The sequence below is a fragment of the Erpetoichthys calabaricus genome, chromosome 2 (genome assembly GCF_900747795.2).
Source record: "Erpetoichthys calabaricus chromosome 2, fErpCal1.3, whole genome shotgun sequence".
NCBI classification, from domain to species: Eukaryota; Metazoa; Chordata; class Cladistia; order Polypteriformes; family Polypteridae; genus Erpetoichthys; species Erpetoichthys calabaricus.
In genome coordinates this window covers 110,310,077-110,333,059 of record NC_041395.2, presented here as the reverse complement: position 1 = coordinate 110,333,059, position 22,983 = coordinate 110,310,077, and the positions used below count along the sequence as shown (strand labels likewise).

Sequence of the window (22,983 nt, the reverse complement as noted above, 5' to 3'; positions counted from 1 at the left end):
TACCAAGGTGTCACACATGAAAAATCTCATGATCGGTAAAAGCAAAAAGCTTTCTCAAGACCTTCACAACCTTAATGTTACAAAACATACTGATGGCATTGGATACAGATGTATTTCTAAACTTCTGAATGTTCCAGTGAGCACCGTTGGGGCCATAATCCGGAAATGGAGAGAACATCATTTCACCATAAACTGGCCATGACCAGGTGCTCCTCGCAAGATTTCTGACAAAGTAGTCAAAAGAATAATCAGAAGAGTTGTCCAAGAGCCAAGGACAACTCGCGTAGAGCTTCAGAAAGACCTGGAATTAGCAGGTACAGTTGTTTCAAAGATAACAATAAGTATTGCACTCAACTGCCATGGCCTCTATGCATGCTCACTGTGCAAGACTCCACTGCTGAAGAAAAAAGCATGTTGAAGCTTGTTTAAAGTTTGCTGCACAACATTTGGACAAGCCAATACTGGGAGGATATAGTTTTTGGATGTCATTGCACACACCATGTTCGGAGGAGAAATGGCACTGCACATCACCCCAAAAACACCATACCAACCTGCTGGCAGACTTCATATAATTGAAGGAAGGATGAATGGAAAAATGTACTGAGACATTCTTTATAAAAATCTGCTGCCATCTACCAGGATGCTGAAGATGAAACGAGGGTAGACATTTCAGCAAAGACAATGATCCCAAACACACAGCCAAGGAAACTCTCAATTGGTTTCAGAGAAAGAAAATAAAGCTGCCAGAATGGCCCAATCAATCACCCGACTTGAATCCAATTGAAAATCTATGGAATAAACTGAAGATCAGAGCTCATAGAAAAGGCCCCTGGAACATTCCACATTTGAAGACAGTTTGTGTGGAAGAATGGGCCAAAAATCACACCTGAGTAATGCATGCGACTAGTTTCTCCATACAGGAGGCATCTTTAAGTTGTCATTACCAGCAAAGGCTTTTCTACTAAGCATTAAATAAATTTCAGTAAGTGTGTTCAATACTTATTATCTGTGTCACTCCACTTTATTAGACATAATTTAATTTATGGACTTATTTCTTTCGGTTTCGTTGTATGTGTTGATTACTTGGGTTGTTACCTGGTGAAAATTTCATGTTAATAGCCCCATTAGAAATACATTTATTGAGAAAAATGTTGATGGATTCTATACATATTTTCCCTACTGTATGTTCAGCTTGCCCTGCTGCTTTTAGACTTTTTGCTATGGATAAATTTCATAGTATACAGTTACTCTTTTATTGACACGGTTTTATACTTTCTGAAAGGCTCTGCTACTCTTGTTACAGGTTCTGCTTCGCCACATTTTTTTTCATTTATTTATTTATTAAGATAACCATTCCAGTAACTATTTCATTGGTAAAAATGTTGCTCCCATCTTGTAAAGCTATGACAAAGATGAATGAGGGAACTAATTTAATTTTGCAAAGTCAATTATTCCCCTCTCCCTCCCCAACAACTACTGGTCCAAAGTTAGACCTATGATATCCAAATTTAACTACAATGATAGGAAACCCTGTTTAGGACATTGTGCAATTCGTTGTCCTAAAGATAAAAATGCTATGGCATATCCAGATTTAGAGCTTTATAACTGAGGTTTTGTTGTTCAAAACATCAGATTCTGGTGTTATGAAATTTCCAATCTACCCTGGCTAACTAATGAATGCAGAGAAGCCAGTAAAGACATTATATGTATATCAGTAGATGAAATAAATCAAAATATTGGCCAAAAAAATTGATTTTTTGGATCTACAGGATAATGAACAGTGGGAAAACCCCAAAATGCTTGATGTCTTGCATAACAAGACATCAAGATAAGTTCAGCAGTATATCATATGTAGGGGTTTTAGGGTTTTCTCATACCGGTAATTCAGAGGCGCTGGACAGAAACAAAAACTGAAGTGATTTTAAAGCATTCATAAGTAAATTTTATGAACACAAAAACATGCCTACTTTCTCCAAAGCAATCCTCACTCAAATTTTGACAGCTACATGCTATGCTTGCAGATTACCCCTTACACCACTATTTCTTTAAAGAACAGGCTTCTATGCAGTCTATGCTTGAAGCTGAATTCCTCCCAGGACCATTACCTCACACACAGATACCATCTATCCAAAACTACCCACACTTATGTTACACAACAATAGATTGGTATTCCTGGCATTGCCCTTCTTGCTTTTCACTTTTAAACTAGCTTTCCATTTCAGTGCCTTTTTCTTCAATTAAGTTTATTTAAATATTCACCTAATAACTTCTCAGGACAACAAGTGAAAAGTTGTATATTAAAGCAAACACTATCTGCAGTTAAAAGCATCAAGTAGGTCATTTTTTTCTGTTGGACAATTACTGTAAAAACAGCCTATGTTATTGCATGAGTCATTTCAATATACTGTATCTTTTAAAACATTCCTCTAAGGCAGTTGTTTATAAGTTCCAAGGACACCTTTCTCCGCTGGTATTTGCTCCAAGCAGTTTCACAATTTGCAAATAACTTTACTAACAAATGTCACTGTTTAATTAGCTGGTCTTTTTTATATTCTGCATTTAGAAAGAAACAGCAGTACTGTGAGATTTTCATTCATCAGAAATCTAGAAATATTTATTTTTACCAAAGTTTTAAGTTCTTAACTCTCTTTTGTCATTTTCCAATTCATTCAACTTTTTTTTGTGTAATGTGCTCCCTTAATTGTATCCATATATTACCAATCAAAAATAAGCAGAGTTGGGGGGGTTGAGGGCTGAAATTGGAACTCACTGCTCCAAGGCACTTGCTTAACACAGGCTTCAAATATAAACAAAGTGGTAAGGAAAACCTACTCAGCGTCTATGTATCTTGCTGTCTTAATAATTTTCTTGGTGGCTTCAATATATCCACTCTCTCCCATGTGCATCATGGTGGCCCAACAAGCAGCAATGATTCCCCCAGGCCGTGAGCCAGCAATGGTTGGAGATGCATAAATTCCTCCCTGCCAGTCTGCTGCCACAAAATACTGGTAGTGCCGAATTTTTTTGTCACTGTAGAGTATTACCGATGAGCCTTTTGGTGCATAGCCATACTGTTTATAAGGAAAGAAAAAAAAAAGTCAGTATTCTGCCTTAATGTTAAATCCCATGAGTTTTTCAATATAAGATTAACCCTCAAAAACATTTTAATATGAGGGTCATACAACAACATTTATTTATGTAGCACGTTTTCATACAAATGATGTAGCTCAAAGTGCGTTACAAGAGGAAGAAAGAAAAAATTATATAAAAATAAGATTAGGCAATACTAAAGCAACAAAGAATAAAGTAAAACAAAAACAAAACAAAAAAAATCCAGAGGGCTGGGGAAATTAAAAAAAAATCTGCAGGGGTTCCGGGGCCACAAGACCCCCAGCCCCCACTGGGCAATAGGAGGGTCATACCACAAGTTTAACCCCCCAGCAATCCATTTTGAGGTGATAGCCATATATAAAATCAATATAAACAGAATAACACCCTAAATAAAACAACAGGCCACAAAATTTGTGTGGTATGCAAACAATACCTTCCATCAGAAATGCATGCAAATAAATGACAACATGACTAGTTTCTGTACCCATTACATCAAATGCAGCTTTTCAGACAGCTTGAGCCAATCTTGGCCTTGGTAGGTTTAATGCAGAAATCAGCTGTGGAAAGAACTGCAATTTCTCGTTGTGTATATTAATGCACACAACCACATTAGATCACGATTGTGCAGTTTAGTGTCCAAACTGAACATGCACATCTCTGGGATGTGTGAGGATACTGGAGCTCCCAGAAAAAACACTGATAAAAATTAACAAAGTTCACTTGCAGTGATTGGACCGGAAATTGAACCTAGTTCAATGCAGCATTAAAAACTTCATTATTGTACATCTGCAACAAGACATCCAACAAGTAACTCCCAGTGCTCAGTAACAATAGACAGGACATTCTGAAAAGTCAAAGAAGAAGGAAAAAACAAACAAACAAACAAACAAACAAATGGGGCAAATTCTGGCAAGAAAAAAAAAACAATTATCTTTGATTTTCATTCACCATGTCTGAATTGAATTATAAAAACAGCAAAATATGAATATTCTGATTAACCCCTGATCACATTTTCTCATGCTTTGAGCTGTACTGTAACTCATACTCAGGAACTCTCCTTAGTCATATGGCAAGAACATTACCACACTCCTCCTAGTTTTGTGTTTCAAAAAAATCGATGTGTTTATAATTACTATTTATATTAAAACAGGTAACCATTCTTTGAGAGCACTGCTTCAAAAAGATGTAAATTAAGAGACAAAAGTCTGCCTCTTTGGTCATGCGGACATGTCCTCTCATCTTTGAGTAACACCTCTGGTTTTAGATGAAATTAAGAAGGGCAGCTAACCAAATGTTGTAATTATCAGTAATTATCATAATATCATTGTCCAGTCCCAGCTTCTTATATGTGTGTCAAACACGATGTACAGCAATTAAATTTGTACATCTTCTTTGTCATGTTTCTAGTGGTGCTACATAGAATATTCTCTTCTTACCTGTACTTTTGTAACCTGCCAGTTAACTAAGATCCAGTTTTGTAGGATACCTCTGAAGCCAATTGCTTATAGTTTTATAATATTCAGATATATTGACAAGAATACCATCACTCCTCACACAACCTATGCAACAATCAAACTGAGATGACTGACAAGCAAAGAATGGAACAGATCAGCTTGTGCAGTAAACTGTGATTCAACCCTTCCGAGCTTGGGAGGTGAAAGGTCTGTGGGGCTAGTTTGAAATGTCAAAATGAAAATAACATGTACATCTTAAAGATGTAATGATTTTTTGGGGTGTTGTGGGAGGAGTGAGTCAATAAGGTGGAGGTAAATATTGTACTGTGGCAGTGTTGTATGCTAAAGGCCATGGACAACAGGTCAGTAACTCATTGCATGTTTTGCCATTATAGCACACATTGAATCCAAATCTGAAACTGAGATGCAAAGGAAATTTTGAATCAAGTTTAAAGTATCACAGTGAGGGTGAATCCATTCTCTTAACACTATTGAAATTTATCAAAACACTTTAAAACTACTCGTGCTGTGAAAGATGTGTTTGTTTGAACACTGAGAATTATAAGAACACCAGAAAATATCTGAAGGGTGAGACAGACTGTATAGCTGAGCCCTCTGCATCACCAATTATAAAGAAGCACTTATTTCTCTGAGCTTTACTAAAGCCTACACCAAGCATTTATACTGGCAGTGATATACTTCGGGAATCTATTAACTGTTTTGAATAATTGTTATTATTTTACTAACAATGTTTGCTTTCCACTTTTCTATTTTAGTACCTGCAATATTCATGTGAGAAATATGCCTGAATGGAAATAAACATTTATGGTTTTTATTATATGACCATTATAATTTGCCTATGTGTAGTTCAGCTGTCATTATGGTAATAATCCTCTTTTTAGGTCCCAGTATGTTTTTCTAATTTTGGGACCTCAGATTAAACAGTTTAAGAACCCCATTTTAGAGGGGCACATTTCTGGCCATATCAGGATTAATGCAGTTTTTCCTAAGAGTATATTTGGCTTCCACTAAGTCGTAGTAAACTTCACAAACAAAACTCTTCCATTACTAATACTTGCTTTGCACTTAAAGGTAGTGTGTAGTGTGCTAATGTCTTACGGACATAAGCAAATAATTAACATCTCATAACCTGCACCAAACTGTCATTACAGTACACTTCTACATCATGCTGCGGACTTCTAAGCAGATATGAAGATAAAGATTTCTTCATTCTTTGTTGTCTGGGATCAAGCTTTATAAACAATGGGGAGACTATACCTGACCATGTTAATTATCTACATTAATATATTACCTTTTTTCAAATCTGCTCTCCACAGAGAAGGCTTATTAGGGTTTCACTGACTAGGAGAAGCTTACATTACCACACACATTTACATCTAACAGTTTTCTTTAAATACATTTCTCATTACAAGTGTGGTCATGTCTTGATAACTTTGAATAAAATTAACTTAAATAATACTTTAATAAAAATACTCTAAACAAATGTGTTTACCATTAACTTTATCAAACATTGTTATTTTAAAATATAGTAGTTGGACAATTTAAAACTTTAACATTAATTCTGAAGAAGCAAAAGTAGTTAATTTTTTCTTATGTCTGATCAACCATACAAAAAATGCAATTTGCTGCTCATTTACTTTATAACTACATTGTTTACACATGTGCATGTCACTTTTATTTAAAAAAAATGGACAATGCACTTCTCAATAATTTAGTTTTCAGAGAACAACAGTAAGATCTGGTCTCACAATACGGTTATCCATTATTCCATCAGCCAGGAATCAATAACAAATAAGATGCCAGTCCACTGCAAGACAAACCCATACACATCTTCACTGGGTCAACTTAAAAACAGCAGTTAACCTAACATGAAGATCTTTGAGATGTATGAGGAAAAAGAATCACCCACAGTAAATCCATACAAACAAATGTGTGAACTCAATGACAGCAGTAACTGGGTTTGAAGCTGGGCATCTGGAACTTTGAAGCAGTAGCACTTAACACTGTACTGCTGGTTCATCCTGGTAGTTACAGAACAATAAATCTCGATTAGAGACTCGTTTGCAATTGTCCAGTCATTTGGTACTTCTCCTCTCTGACTGCTCAAAAATACCTAAGAAAGGTTTATACTTGAGATCTTTCAGTACAACTGAAAAAATGCCATCAGCTGTAGGATTTTTATTAGACTTTAGCACATCTGACTTTAACTGACTATATTAAAATCTATGAAGTCAGATCTTCTACATGGGTATTTAATTAATTTGTTTCTTCTCTTACAAATGCCCAACGTGCAGGACCCAATTACAGGATGCAAGAACAGGATTCAAACCCAGGATGCTAGATGTATAAAGCAGCAGTGTTAACTACTGTGCTACCATGCTGACATTCTATTAATTTATAACAACGTAAAATATTTTATTTGGTCCATTTTTCCTATCAGTACTGTAGATGTAACTCTATTCAAAACACAGACATCTGGAGCTTAAGTAGAGCTGCAGGATATTAAAAAAGTGATGGGCTTATTGTATTTCTTAATTGAGAATTCATGCCATCTTAGTATGTTCATTGACAAGCAACAGAAGTCACCTTTTGAATTGTGCAGTAAATTTAGCATTAACTTCCACTTGTGTATCAACAGTTTAACATATGAGGTAACATTGCTGGAGGAATAACACAAATGAAAAAAATGAAAAACTGCTCTAAGTCTGGGGTGGATGTCAAACTCAAAGCAAAAATCATGCACTAGGAAAACTAGAATATTTTGAAACACCTTTTCAGATTAAAGCACTCATTTAATTATCCAATTGGTGCCCGCTGCTTTCAGTTCTCATTATTACTGATGTTTGTTTCGTCATCTAGAGTCACTCTGAAGTAATTATTTTCCCATTTTTACTCATTTCAACTTCACATTTATGTTACAAATACTGTATTAGCCTGTCAGGATACAGATTCTTATTTTCTAAACTATATTCCTTCCAGCTGATGTTTTTTCTTGGCTCCTTTCTTTTTACTACATTGCTAGATATGTTTATCAAACAGACAATAACAAAGATTAAACCTGAGGATTAGAGTATGATTAACCACCCACTCACCAAATTGACTAAACTGAAATGAGGGACAAAATGCAGAGAAGTTTCTAACAAAGCAATAAGCCATAAAGACAGTGCTTTGCAAAAACACTTCCTCCCTTTTCATTACCTTATGAGTGTCGGCCGAGATGCTTGTTACACCCTTGACTCGAAAATCAAAAGGTGGTAAGGGGTAGTTTGCTTTTTCCATAAACACTATTAAAAATCCACCCAGGCACGCATCCACATGAAGGGGAATTTTGTATTTTACAGCAAGCTGAAAAAAAATAAAATAAAATAACTTAATTACTAATCTTTCTGAACATTAGAGGCATTTTCACTTTCATCTTGTCTAAAGCACTAGTAATCTTAAAGGAATAATCTCCCCAAAATGTAAATTTTTCTATATGTCATTGCATGTATAGTGATGGCCAAGAAAAAAAAAATCATTTTCATACAGAATAAGAAACAAGTTGATATAGTTTTACATTTATTTGCTTAGCAGATGATTTTATCCAAAGCAACTTACAAAAGAAGTCAATATAATCAAGTAACATTCTGGAGACTCTTTGGGAAAAGGTGTTAAAGGACAATGGTACAAAATTGATTTCCACAAGTGCAAATCTCAATAGAAAATAACCTAGTTACAATTCCCAGATTTACAAAAACTAACAGCTATCACTTAGACAGAAATTCACCAATCAAGAGAGTCTTCAAATGCTTATTGAACACATTGAGGGAGTCAAAAGTTTTGAATGGAGGTAGGCAGCTCATTCCACCAGCCAGGACCTACACATGAAGACTGAGATTTGACACCATGCAAAGCTGGCTTCACCAGACACTGCTCTTCAGAAGATCCAAGTGGTTGTGAAAGAGCATAGGGCGTCACAAGTGTCTCCATATTTATAAGTGCAGACTCACTGATTACTCTTTAGGCAAGAATCAACGATTTTAACTTAATACATGCCACTATAGGAAGCCAGAGTAGCAAACTCAAGCAAGGTGTGACGTGTGTCCATCTTGGCTGGTTGAACAAAAGACATGCTGCTTCATTTTGAATCATCTTCAGCAGCTTGGTGATACATGCTGGTTGTTCTGCAAGCAGACAGTTGCAGTAGTCCAGCTGTGATAACACCAGAGCTTAGACCTGGAGATATGCTGCATTTTATATCAGATATGGTCTCATCTTGCAGACATAGCACCAAGTGAACTTGCAAGATCAAGAGACTATATCAGCATGGTCCTTGAAAGAAAACCAATCACTACCCAAAGGTTATGTGTCGACAAGGCAGGTGTTAGTGATAAGCTGAACAGAGATGGGGTGCTGAATAGACCCGTCTTTGCCAGGTTGAGCAGGTGATGGTGTTCCTTCATCCAGGATGCAATATCAGTGAGACAAGCACAGATTCTAGCTGATACCATGTTGTCCTCTGGAGGGAACAAGAGGTATAGCTGTATATCATCAGCATTGCACTTATAACAGAAACCATGGGACTGGATGATAACGCCCAGTAACGAAATGTATAGGGAGAAAAGGAGTGGGCCTAGTACTGATTCTTGGGGCACCCTCGTACTTGCTTGGTGTACCCTAAACATCTTTCCAATGCCAGGACACATGGTAGGATCTGCACAAGATGTAGGACTCAACCCACCTCAGGACAGTCCCAGTGATGCCAAGATCAGAGAGGGTGGTAAGGAGGATCTACTGATATACATAATAAATCCTATTGGTGACCTGTGCTGCACAACGACAAATGATGTGAAAAACATTCATGGAAAAAAGAAAAAATTCTCATGTTACTCTTATGGATACGCCACATGTTCATTATCCAGTCATATGATGAAAATGTGCAAAAAACATGCATTTTTTTCTAAAATATTATTAACACTACAAAAGGCAGCATTTATCATAAAAACGAAAGGAATATTCCCATAATTTGATTCTTTTGAATTGAATACCTGCATCTCCCATTCATTCATTGATTAACAGTCCAGATTTCAATAAAAAAAAAAAAAAAAAAAACTATGCATACAAGCAGTAAGGCGAGCATTCAATGGAGTCTTACCAACCATTTTAATAGCATTTTTTCCTTTCATAGTCATAGGAAAATTGAGACTAGTTAACCAGCATTGGGCCTAAGGCAGAAACCCACCTAATGCATGGGACACTGCAGGGCCAATTAGGAGTCAACATTAAATCAGCATGCACACTTTTGGGATCCAGAGAATCCAAAGAAAACCCAGAAGGTAGATGTACAGCCCACACAGACATTGATGATGAAGGGGTTTAAGAGGTTGTGTTAAGTGTTAAGCATGAAAAAAACAAAACAAACAAACAAAAAAAAAAAACAAACATAACTGTACCTTTGCAATATCCTGAACTGGGTCTATTGCTCCATGGGGAAACTGGGGAACAGAACATACCAGCATAGCTGTGTTTTTTGAGATTGCTCGTTTCATCATCTACATTGAATAAGGAAAATTTTCATCACAAATGAGCATAATTAATCTTTCATGCTGCCATCATTTAATGACATATGTATAGCCATCTCTTTAGCACTGAATACAGAAATCATGTAAAAAATGCAATGTAATGTTAACTTGTAGATGGCGAGATTATTTGCTTTTTAATACCATATTCTTTATAGTCCTAATAAAGGAATGGAGACTTTGCATTAATTCTCTGATTGAATACAGATATCTTTCACAGAGACACACAGTTACAATTATAATACAGGCAAAACATCATACTGAATACAAAAAAATAGTCCATTAATTTTCTAATTCTGGATTTGTACACATGTTAGACAGTAACAAAGTCTGATCACTTATTTAATAACAAAGGCTGTTTTTACAAGAGATCTTGAATAGTGGAGTAATGTAAAACTGACAAGTCTGATTTCACACAGGAAACCTTGAAGTAAGACAAATGTAAAAAAAAAAAAAAACATACATATTTGGATACTTAAAGCCCCTGGAGTTTGTGACATTTGAAAGCTAAATCAGTTTGACTCATGTTAAAAACCACTTTTTAGGATTTTTTTTTTCTTTACCAGCTAATGATTCAAACATAAACCTTAAAATAGCAAATGTTGCAAACCTAACAGAGGGATTTTGTAACAAATCACATTTTCAAGGCGTTAGAAAAACAGATTTAAAAGAGTTTGTTTAAATTAAATTTAAATCTTGCAAGTCACTAATTCAGATACAGTAAAACCTCGCTATATCGCGCTTCGCCTTTCGCGGCTTCACTCCATCGCGGATTTTATATGTAAGCATATTTAAATATATATCGCGGATTTTTTGCTGGTTCGCGGATTTCTGCGGACAATGGGTCTTTTAATTTCTGGTACATGCTTCCTCAGTTGGTTTGCCCAGTTGATTTCATACAAGGGACGCTATTGGCAGACGGCTGAGAAGCTACCCGGCTTACTTTTCTGTCTCTCTTGCGCTGACTTTCTCTGATCCTGACATAGGGGGATTGAGCAGGGGGGCTGTTCGCACACCTAGACGATAAGGACGCTCGTCTACAAATGCTGAAAGATTATCTTCACGTTGGCTACCTTCTGTGCAGCTGCTTCATGAAGCGACATGCTGCACAGTGCTTCGCATACTTAAAAGCACGAAGGGCACGTATTGATTTTTTTCTCTGTCTCTCTCTCTGCTCCTGACGGAGGGGGTGTGAGCTGCCGCCTTCAACAGCTTTGTGCCGCGGTGCTTCGCATACTTAAAAGCAAACAGCCCTACTGATTTGTTCGCTTTCCTCTGTCTTTCTGACAGACTCTGCTCCTGACGCGCACTCCTTTGAAGAGGAAAATATGTTTGCATTCTTTTAATTGTGAGACGGAACTGTCATCTCTGTCTTGTCATGGAGCACAGTTTAAACTTTTGAAAAAGAGACAAATGTTTGTTTGCAGTGTTTGAATAACGTTCCTGTCTCTCTACAACCTCCTGTGTTTCTGCGCAAATCTGTGACCCAAGCATGACAATATAAAAATAACCATATAAACATATGGTTTCTACTTCGCGGATTTTCTTATTTCGCGCGGGTGGCTCTGGAACGCAACCCCCGCGATGGAGGAGGGATTACTGTATTTTTATTTTTAATACTGATTTTAAGCAGTGTTTTTTTATATACTGGAGAGAAAATGTTAAAGAAAAAAATTAGATTATGCACATAACATAAATCAGGTAGTCGATGATGATATCACTGATTATAAACTCTATGCTGAAATCCCCCCAAGATTATAACATCCCCTAATTTACTGTTACACTGGAGGAATTTCAATGGTCCATCACAAATTAAATTTAAGTCTTGTATTGTAATTTGGCATTTATGAATGCCAATACAGTGGAACCTCGGTTCACGACCATAATTCGTTCCAAACCTCTGGTCGTAAACCGATTTGGTCGTGAACCGAAGCAATTTCCCCCATAGGATTGTATGTAAATACAATTAATCCATTCCAGACCATACAAACTGTATGTAAATATATATTTTTTTAAAGATTTTTAAGCACAAATATACTGTATATATTATATATATATATATAATATATACACTTATATATAATTACACCATAGAATGCACAGTGTAATAGTAAACTAATGTAAAAACATTGAATAACAATGACAGAAACACCCAGGCTCCCTGCTCAGCTGCACACGCAGGCTGGCTCTCTCTCAGCAGCACGCGAGCCCCACCCTCCTCTCTCTCTCTCTCTCTGCAGCACGTGAGCCCAAGCCCCCCCCCCCCCCACCCTGTAACATTGCAGCAGTTCGCGCTATAGCCTTACAATCCGATCACTGTATATGTATAAACACTTTTTTTTTTTTAAAATGAGTTTTAAGCACAGGGGGGAAAAAAGGAACATTTGAACAAATACGAACTTTATTTAAAAGCCAACCAAGACAGTAACATTGCAGGAGTTCACAACTAAGCATTACAACCCGATCGCTGTAAACACAATTTTTAAATGAGTTTTAAGCACAGGGAAAAGAATGAACATTTGAAAAAAGAGAGAAGTAACATTGCAACACTTTCTTCTCACCACTCTTCACTTGCTTAGAAGGTTAACTGCAAAAGCACACAAATACTGTAGAGCACAAAGAGTTCACAGGTAAAGCACACACGTCTGACTGAGAACAATGAACACGGAGAGGCTGAACACGTGCTTAAATACAGTAATCGGTGTGTACGAACCGGAAGGGAAATGAAATTGAGCACAAAGACTTCACAGTGAAAGCACGCACGTCCGAGAACAATGCAACACGTGCGGAAATCATCGGCGCACACAAACCGAAAGGGAAACTGGTTTGTTCGTATATCGAGTGTGTGGTCGTGAACCGAGGCACAAGTTTGGCGGACTTTTTGGTCGTAAACCGAGTTGTACGTGTACCGAGACGTTCGTAAACCAAGGTTCCACTGTACTAGTTTACTTAAATGACCGCTAGGGAGCTACCCTATTGATACAACATTATTTTAAATGTGTTGTTACTTTCAGTATTTTTATATTTTATATTCTATTACGTAAAAAGCATCAATATTATCCACTTGAATAATGGTGGTACTTTTAACTAAAAAGCCTGTGAAAGGGACAGCTGTTATTTCTGTGCCGTGGTATTAAAAAGGTATTGAGTATCATGCAAATTCACTAATACGGATATCAAATGCAAAAATTCTGCAATTGTGATATTCCCTAACAACAATAATACATGTTATTTATATAGCATTCTTCCCATGATTAAATATTGTGCTCTACCCATTTAAGAATTATAAAGCTGTGCTTTGTTCATTCTTTTATGTAAAAGGAATAAATACACAGCTTTTATATTTCACCTGAAATACCTACCCTCATGAATTTTAGGCCTGCATTCTCTGAGCAGGACTGTGGTCTATAATCTTTAATCTTCCAGATCCATGCTGATCTTAAATATGTCACAAGGTTCACGATACACCAGATACAATACACTTGCATTTATAGACCAATGATAATACTTATAGTAAATTATATACATTATATACATTCACAATGGCCAAAAATGAATTAAAATATTACACCAAAAGAATTTATTGAAACTAAGTACCTTTACATCCACCTGCATGGTATTTTTGTCCAAAGGAACATGAACCATTTTCATTCCAAAGTAATGAGCAGCTTTATTAAATGCTGCATGAGCACTGACTGGAGCCACGCTAAAACACAAGAAGTTGAAAAATGGTTACTTGAATATGAAATACTTAGGTAGAATGAACAGTTACTGTATTCTATAAAAGGGTTAGATTCATGTCTGTGAAAAAAAAATATATTACTTAGGAGAGGAACAAAAAACCCAACAAATTTACCATCCTGTATGATACCTTATATTTAGAATGTTAAACTTCCAAACGTTTTACTTTGTTAACCAATAGTTTTTCTGTAAACCTTTAATGACACACATACTAAAAAATGTGAATAATTTGCAGTTTCTAAGAGCCAACAGATATTAAGCAACATTATTTTATTTTGTTTAACATAATCAACATTGTTCTCACACTTCTGGCCTAGATACCAATAATAAAATATTTTTAAATTGTCCTGCATATAAATAAAATACACAAAACGGGACAAACGTTTATTCAAATAATATAGCCTTTACATTTGCAAATCCTAATCTGCAAAGCTAACATGCAGGAATTATATAGAATTACCATTTTAACCAGAAATGAAAGCATTAATGGAGGGAAAAACTTGGAGTGGGGAAAGAGAACAACTTGCTTGAAAAAAAAGCTGTCAGCTGAATAGGTTACATGTGAAACAGAGAGAAGTTAAAATTAAAAAAAGATAATGAAAATCCACTATTGCTGTTGTGGAATTTGTAACTCTGAGCTAAGTTTCCATGAAAACAATTAATTTTATAGATTAACAAGCAAGTTTACAATGCATGTACATGAATCACAAACTACTTTTTTGTACAATTTCCAAAATCCTTCTTAATCAACTATTTTAAGTGTGTATACACATAAACACACACATATACACATATATTATACATACACACACACACACACACAAATAATCAGTCAAAAGATTAAGAAAGGAAGTTAATTAACCCTTGAAAAGTTGATGAAAACAGTTTCTACAGGTATCACAACTTTTGCTTCTGTGCTATATCCATATCACCTGTTATTTATTTGTATGTGCTTTAGTATTGGAGTACATCGAGTCTCTCAGTAGTTCCTGGCCCAGGTAAGCCCCTTATTTTGCAACTTTAGCAATTGCACTCTTACTGCCACTTGACCTGTCAAACCTGCAGCTTGAAGTCTTCCCATCACAGATGAAAGTGACACTTGCTTACTTCAACTACTGCCCTGTGAGGCACATGTGACTGCAAGTTGTTGACTCCCAGAAATGTGTCTCCCGATTTTTTGTGACTTTGGGCCTGCCAGGCCTTAAGTGATTATATAACTTCCATTTTGCAAATACAGGGATCAAATGGAGTTCAATTACTAGGTACATGGTCAAAAGCTTCTTCCAAACCCACAAAGTACATGTTGACAGGACTGACGAAGTCCCATAACCCCTTCAAATATATCTACAAAGATAAATAGCTGACCTGCAGTTCAACAGCCAGAATTAAAGCAGTTATTCCTCCTGGATCTATCAATCCAAGTCTCCATTCCAGTACCTTGCTGGCATACACTTACAGGAGGTACAGAAGGCAGAGACGTGTAATCCTCAGTGTGCCTTAACCAAAACATCACCAAAATACCCAGGGTTTTCAGAATTTCTTGTCTCTTTCATCTTGGGGCAGCAAGGTTACGCAGTGGCAGCATTGCTGCCAAACAACAGGGAGACTGGGGTTCATGCCCCAGGTGCTACCCGCATGGAGTTTACATGTTCAATTCATGTCTGCATGGGTCTCTTTTCATAGTACAAGGACATACAGGTTAGGTGGACTGGCAATGCAAAATTGGCCTCAGATATTTAGGTGTGTGGCCTCAGATATTTATGTGTGTGCATGTGTGTGTGTGTTTTTATGGGGCACCAAATGATTGCCGAGATAGGCTCCAGCTTCCCTGTGATGCCGCTGGTGAAAAATGTCAGAACCTACAGAGAATGCAGTTTGTTGTGCTTTTGCGAAACGTGGCTAACTACCACCATCCCTGATGCTAACATGGAGCTACACGGGTTTAGCACAGTTAGAGCGGACAGAGATGCAAGTACCTGCGGGAAGCACAAAGGAGGAGGACTCGCTCTCTATGTTAATACACGGTGGTGTAACTCTGGACATGTTAACTTCAAAGTCTCCACTTGCTGCAGGGACATCGAACTGTTGGCCGTAAGTTTGCGTCCCTATTACTTGCCCAGAGAGTTTGGACACGTCATTGTTGTCATCGTTTACATCCCTCCTCGGGCGGACGTGGAGACAGCGAGTGACATCATCCATTCTGCTGTTGCTAAGTTACAAATGCAGCACCCTGAGGCACTTGTGCTAATCGCTGGAGACTTTAACCATGTGATGCTGGACAAAACATTACCTGCCTTCTCCCAGTATGTGGACTGTAACACTCGGGGAAATAAGACTATTGATTTACTGTATGCAAACATTAAAGACGCATACAGGGCCACCCCGCTGCCTGCGCTTGGGAAAGCAGATCATAACCTGGTTCTGCTTCAGCCTCACTACAAACCAAAAGTGAGGGTCCTACCTACACTCACACGATCATTCAGGAAGTGGACCCCGGAGGCAGAGAAGGCTCTGAGAGAATGTTTTGGAACTACAGACTGGGATATCCTGCAGGGATCACATAGTGAGAACATTGAGTACGTTGTTGATTGCACCACTGACTACATCAACTTCTGTATGGACATTGTAGTTCCAGTAAGAACTGTACGCTGCTATTCTAACAACAAGCCATGGATTACAAGTGACATCAAGGGCCTTTTGAACCAGAAGAAAAGGGCTTTTAAAGGCGGTGATCAGCATGAGCTGAAGCGCATGCACAAGGAACTCCGAGTCCAGCTCAGGGCGGTGAAGGAGCAGTACAGGAGAAAGCTGGAGCAGAAATTGCAGAATAACAGCATGAAGAAAGTGTGGGATGGGACGAAGATTATCACTGGCTGCAGCTCGAAGTGGGGTACCACCATCGAGAGAGACGTGAAGAGAGCAAACCAAATGAACAACTTCTTTAACAGGTTTGACCACCCTAACCCACTCTCACTCTCACCTTGGAGTACTGCACCCTCCACACATCCTTCTACTGATACCAGCATAGGAGAGGCATCCCCACCCATAATTACAACAGCGCAAGTGAGCAGAGAGCTGAGGAGACTTCGTGCCAGCAAAGCAGCTGACAGAGATGGGAGTAGATTCATACCTGGTGGCATGGATCGTGGACTATCTTAAAGACAGACCTCAGTATGTGCGTCTTGGGAACTGCACGTCTGACATTGTGGTCAGCAACACAGGAGCGCCACAAGGAACTGTACTTTCTCCGGTCCTGTTTAGCCTATATACATCGAACTTCCAATACAACTCGGCGTCCTGCCACATGCAAAAGTTAGCTGATGACACTGCTATCGTGGGCTGCATCAGGAGTGGGCAGGTGGAGGAGTATAGGGACCTAATCAATGACTTTGTTAAATGGTGCGACTCAAACCACGTACACCTGAACACCAGCAAACCAAGGAGCTGGTGGTGGATTTTAGGAGGCCCAGACCCCTCATGGACCCCGTGATCATCAGAGGTGACTGTGTGCAGATGGTGCAGACCTATAAATATCTGGGAGTGCAGCTGGATGATAAATTAGACTGGACTGCCAATACTGATGCTCTGTGTAAGAAAGGACAGAGCCGGTTATACTTCCTTAGAAGGCTGGCGTCCTTCAACATCTGCAATAAGATGCTGCAAATGTTCTATCAGACAGTTGTGGCGAGCGCCCTCTTCTACGCGGTGGTGTGCTGGGGAGGCAGCATTAAGAAGAAAGATGCCTCACGCCTGGACAAACTGGTGAGGAAGGCAGGCTCTGTTGTTGGCATGGAGCTGGACAGTTTGACATCTGTGGCAGAGCGACGGGCACTCAGCAGGCTCATATCAATTATGGAAAATCCACTGCATCCACTAAACAATGTCATCTCCAGACAGAAGAGCAGCTTCAGCGACAGACTGCTGTCACTGTTCTGCTCCACTGACAGACTGAGAAGATCGTTCCTCCCCCAAACTATGCAACTCTTCAATTCCACCCGGGGGTGTAAACATTAACATTATACAAAGTTATTGTCTGTTTTTACCTGCATTATTATCAATCTGTAATTTAATATTGTTTTTTGTATCAGTAAGGTGCTGCTGGAGTATGTGAATTTCCCCTTCGGATTAATAAAGTATCTATCTATCTAGATAATTAGGTTCAGAACATAGATAGATGGATTGATCTGTCTCATCTTTGCAGGTTTGACCCTTCACAGTTTTTAATCACAATAGCAAATTTATCTGCAGAGATGTTTTTGATACTGCTTTCTTCAAAGACAGCGCATCAACTGGGTTTAGCAGCTCCATAAAGTGATACTTCCAACTTTCAACAGTCTCTTCTGTTAATGTCAACATTTTCCCACACTTGCTGAAACCAATCTGGCGGCACCCAGCCTACCATTTCATAGTCATCAAATGGTTTGCCTAAACCCCTATGAAACCTTCACCATAGCCTCACCAAATTCCAAGTAAATACAGACTTTCACTTTGGCCACTGCTGTAGCTGCTGCCTTTTTTAGCATGCTGGTACCACTCAGTCACATCTGTATACCCAAATACTAACACAGCATGGCAGGCCATTTATTTTTTTCAAGCTGATAACTTTCCTTACTGTAGGCGTCCACCATTAGATCCCAGCGTCTTTGCCATGTCTGGAACCAGCATTTATGAAGTTACAGATCCTTGCAGAGACCTCCAATAATCTGGTCCTGAACAGGGGATATTTGTATTTTTGACCTCTCCTGAGATGCAGAAGCAGCAGTTTTGGAAGGGAAGTGTTAAACTTATTCCAAACAGAAGCATTTACTAGTAATTCCCAGCAAACTGACATTACCCATTTTTAGTTTTCCCAGTTTTTCCAAAAGGCAAGCCATTTGCCAAGTATTGATCATTTGACTTCTCAGCAGTGATGGGAATGCTCAAAACATAAGAACTCAAATGAAATGACAGAACGACAAAGCTTATCACTGATTCCTGGGTCAAGATGCCTCGAGATCGGGGACACTGATGAGCATTCTTGTGTTAAAACATGGTATTTGTTATGGACAATCCATGACTAGCACAGCACTCGGCTTTACATCCAACATGCCATTAATCCTAGTCATACCTTTCTAGTAACATTGAACAGTCAATAGATAATACCATTTTAAACACCAAGTACAATGTCTTTAAAAAGGCTTAACACACTGAAAAGTTGTTTGATGCATATATGCAAACAGTTAAAGTTTGACTTTAAGCCACTCCAAGTCACACTGAGACGTCCTTTCATCCACCTGAACAAACGCCAGCTGTACTATACACAGATATCTGGCTGATATTTTTAAAACTCCTCTTCTTTTCTGCAAACAAAGTTATATCAGAATTAGAGAGGCACTTTACAGTTACAAAGTCTAATATGTCTGGGCAACAGGCAAGAGTGAAACCTATCCAACTGGCATTTCTCCTGATCTGTGTCCTTCACCTGGAGGTGGTGAACTGCACATAGCTTTTTCAGACTGAGCCTAAAAAGGCTACATTGGTTACCAAGTTGCCAATGAACTTTGCTCCCAGGTCTGTCTCCAGGAATAGGTTCTGATATACCTGTTCCAGAGTAGGTTCTCATTCATTTTCTGAGACTTGAGGGTTATTACTGGCTAATTTTTGTCCAACTCTCCCCTTAGACTAGCCTACCATGTGCAATCCCTCATGAGGAGGACACATCTTCAGACATGATCCCCACCAAAAAGTAGGGTGCCAAACTGTAGTCCTGCCTTAATACCAGTAATAGTTTTAAAAGATAAAACTAAAAAGTGCACAAAACAAAAACAGCTCACTGAAACAATTGGTGAATGGCATATTTTTGTATCAGATAAGACAGCAACATTTAATAGTACTGATCAAAAATTCTTAATTTATCACCTTGATGGCTTAGCAAAACTAGGACTTTTAACACTTAAAACAGGGGAAACATCCCTATTAAAATAGAAACCCAATTAGCTTTTTATTGTATTAATACAGTTCAACATTTTAATCAGGGAATTAGGATTAGTAATTCCATTTGTGTGACTACCTAAAGCATCTTCTGATGATGGATTCCACAAAAGGTATTATACTGGGTAACAGCACTGAAAAATACAGCTTGTTGTTCTGACTGCACAGGGCAGCCGTAGCTTTGAACAGAGATGGATTCAGAAGATGGACTATAAAAAAAATAACTAGCTACGGTCAAAACCGGAAAGAAAATATTTGTAAACACAGCTCAGGATACGACACAAGAACAAGTAGAGAAAAGTAGCAGGAATGGCAGAAACCTGAATAGTCGGTTTGCAAGTTGTTGCACTAATGTCATTCATCACAGCTTCTGGGAGACAGCACCTGTGAAAGCATTGTTAGCTATCAGTGCTCAAATTAGCAGCACTTGATGCAGGTGATGCATCACTAGCAGGTGATGCAAAGTGAAAAGCTATTTAAATTCTCTGACTCCTCAAACCCTGTCCCAACAATCAGCAGTCACGGACTCTTCAAGGCAGTTGCCTAGCAATCTGAAAAATAAAATAACTGATACTCACAACTGATACTCACAAAGCAGAAGAAGGCTACAAGAAGATAGCAAAGTGTTTTCAGGTAGACATTTCCTCAATTCATAATGTTATTAAGAAATGGCAGTTAACAGGATCGGTGGAGGTCAAGTTTTGGTTGGGAAGACCAAGAAAACTTTCTGAAAGAACTGCTCGTTGGATTACTAGAAAGGAAACTGAAAACCCTGTTGACTGCAAAAGACCTTCATGAAGGTTTAGCAGACTCTGGAGTGGTGGTGCACTGTTCTACTGTGCAGCTACACCTGAACATATATGACCTTCACGGTAGAGTGAACAGAAGAAAATCTGTCCGGCATCCTAGCCACAAAATTCAGCGCCACAATGTGTAAAGGTATGTTTGGAGAAAAAAGGGTGTAGAATTCCAGGAAAAATAGCACCTTTCCAACTATTAAGCATGGGGGTGGATCAATCATGCTTTGGGCTTGTGTTGCAGCCAGAGACACAGGAAACATGTCATTGGTAGATGGAAGGATGGGTTAAATAAATACCAGCAAATTCTGGAAGCAAACATTACACAATCTACTAAAAAAAAGTTGACAAGAGGATGGGTCCTACAACGAGATAATGATCCAAAATGCCTCAAAATCTTCAATGGAATACCTCAGGAGGTGAAAGCTGAGGGTTTTACCATGGCCTCTACAGTCCCCCGACCTAAACATATTGAAAATCTGGTGACAGATCTCAAAACAGCAGTGCATGCAAGTTGGCCCAAGAAACTTGCAGAATTAGAAGCCTATTGCAAGGATAAATTGGCCAAAATACCCCAAGGAAGAACTGAAAGACCCTTAGCTGGCTAAAAAAAACATTTACAAATCGTGATACTTGGCAAAGGGGGTGTTACTAAGTATGTCAGGTGCCCAAAACATTTGCTTCAGGCCTTGTTCATGTTTTTGGTACTTTCTACCAGTGAATGATGGAAACAAAATTTAATATTTCTTAAAATATTAAAGAAATATGTAACCTTTATGCCTTTTGGTGATCGGTTCATCTACTTCTTACTTAACTATTCACAGTAACAGACATTTTAAGCAAGTGTGCATAAACTTTTGCATGTCACTGTGTATGCCATGTTTAATATAAATTACTATGTTCATTTACACAGTACATCTATAGACCACATGTAAGACCAAGTGACACTATGATATTAAAAAGGTGAATAATCAAACACATTATGACTCACATGTAAGCCGTAAGTTTAATAACCTTTGTAATGACAATGAGGTCAAATAGTAACGTTGCAATAACTATGTGCAAAACCAAGTGTATACTGCAAGTGTTGCATCTCAATTTGCCAAAATAGGTTCTAGACTTTCATAAACTTTTAAATAAAGCTTAGGAAAAAAATGGATGGATCTTTTACAATTTAAAACATTTTCAGTTAGATACAAGACATAAAAAGTATTTATACTGTACAATAAATTGTTTACAACCAAAGAAATCAAACATCACTAATTATTACTTGGTTTTTTATGAAATCTAGTCTTCCTTATTTTAAATATACAAAAACTCCAAGCTCAAATTTGAGTTCTGTAGCTTTCTTGCTAGAACAGTCTCTCTCAAGTCACAGAACTACTGTTAATTACACAGTAACAGGACACACTCATTTGATACATTTACTGGTAAAGAGTATTTTCAGAGGCTGATGAATGAAGAGAATGAGAGAGAGATAAGGTTGGGTGATGTGGCGATATTGAATCAGGAAGTGCAACGGATTATAGCAAGGAGGAAGTAAGGACAGCTATGAAAAGGATAAAGAATGGAAAGGCCACTGGTCCAGATGACATACCTGTGGAAGCATGGAGGTGTTTAGGACAGATGGCAGTGGAGTTTCTAACCAGATTGTTTAATGCAATCTTGGAAAGTGAGATGATGCCTGAGGAGTGGAGAAGTAGTGTACTGGTACCAATTTTTACGAATAAGGGAGATGTGCACAGCTGTAGTAAATACAGGGGGATACAACTGATGAGCCACAGCATGAAGTTATGGGAAAGAGTAGTGGAAGCTAGGTTAAGAAACAAGGTGATAATTAGTTAGCAGTAGGATGGTTTCATGCAAGAAAAGAGCACCACAGATGTGATGTCTGCTCTGAGGGTGTTGATGGAGAAGTATAGAGAAGACCAGAAGGAGCTGTATTGTGTCCTTGTAGACCTGGAGAAAGCATACAGTGCATCTGGAAAGTATTCACAGCGCATCACTTTTTCCACATTTTGTTATGTTACAGCCTTATTCCAAAATGGATTAAGTTCATTTTTTTCCCCTCAGAATTCTACACACAACACCCCATAATGACAACGTGAAAAAAGTTTACTTGAGGTTTTTGCAAATTTATTAAAAATAAAACTGAGAAATCACATGTATATAAGCATTCACAGCTTTTGCTCAATACTTTGTCGATGCACCTTTGGCAGCAATTACAGCCTCAAGTCTTTTTGAATATGATGCCACAAGCTTGGCACACCTATCCTTGGCCAGTTTCGCCCATTCCTCTTTGCAGCACCTCTCAAGCTCCATCAGGTTGGA

The 22,983-nt window shown here is 38.1% G+C and overlaps 1 protein-coding gene across 2 annotated transcripts in view; it reads right to left on the bottom strand.

The window, feature by feature from the left end:
- The window catches only part of sgpl1 (sphingosine-1-phosphate lyase 1), an 87,192-nt gene that overhangs the window by 11,042 nt on the left and 53,167 nt on the right, over positions 1–22,983 (bottom strand). For both annotated transcript variants that reach the window (XM_028794350.2, XM_028794351.2), the window contains exons 8-11: positions 13,742–13,850; positions 10,019–10,117; positions 7,785–7,931; positions 2,833–3,071 (exon numbers count right to left, since the gene is read on the bottom strand). In XM_028794350.2, the coding sequence (XP_028650183.1) occupies positions 2,833–3,071; positions 7,785–7,931; positions 10,019–10,117; positions 13,742–13,850 (594 nt within the window). The remainder of the gene's footprint in view (positions 1–2,832; positions 3,072–7,784; positions 7,932–10,018; positions 10,118–13,741; positions 13,851–22,983) is intronic.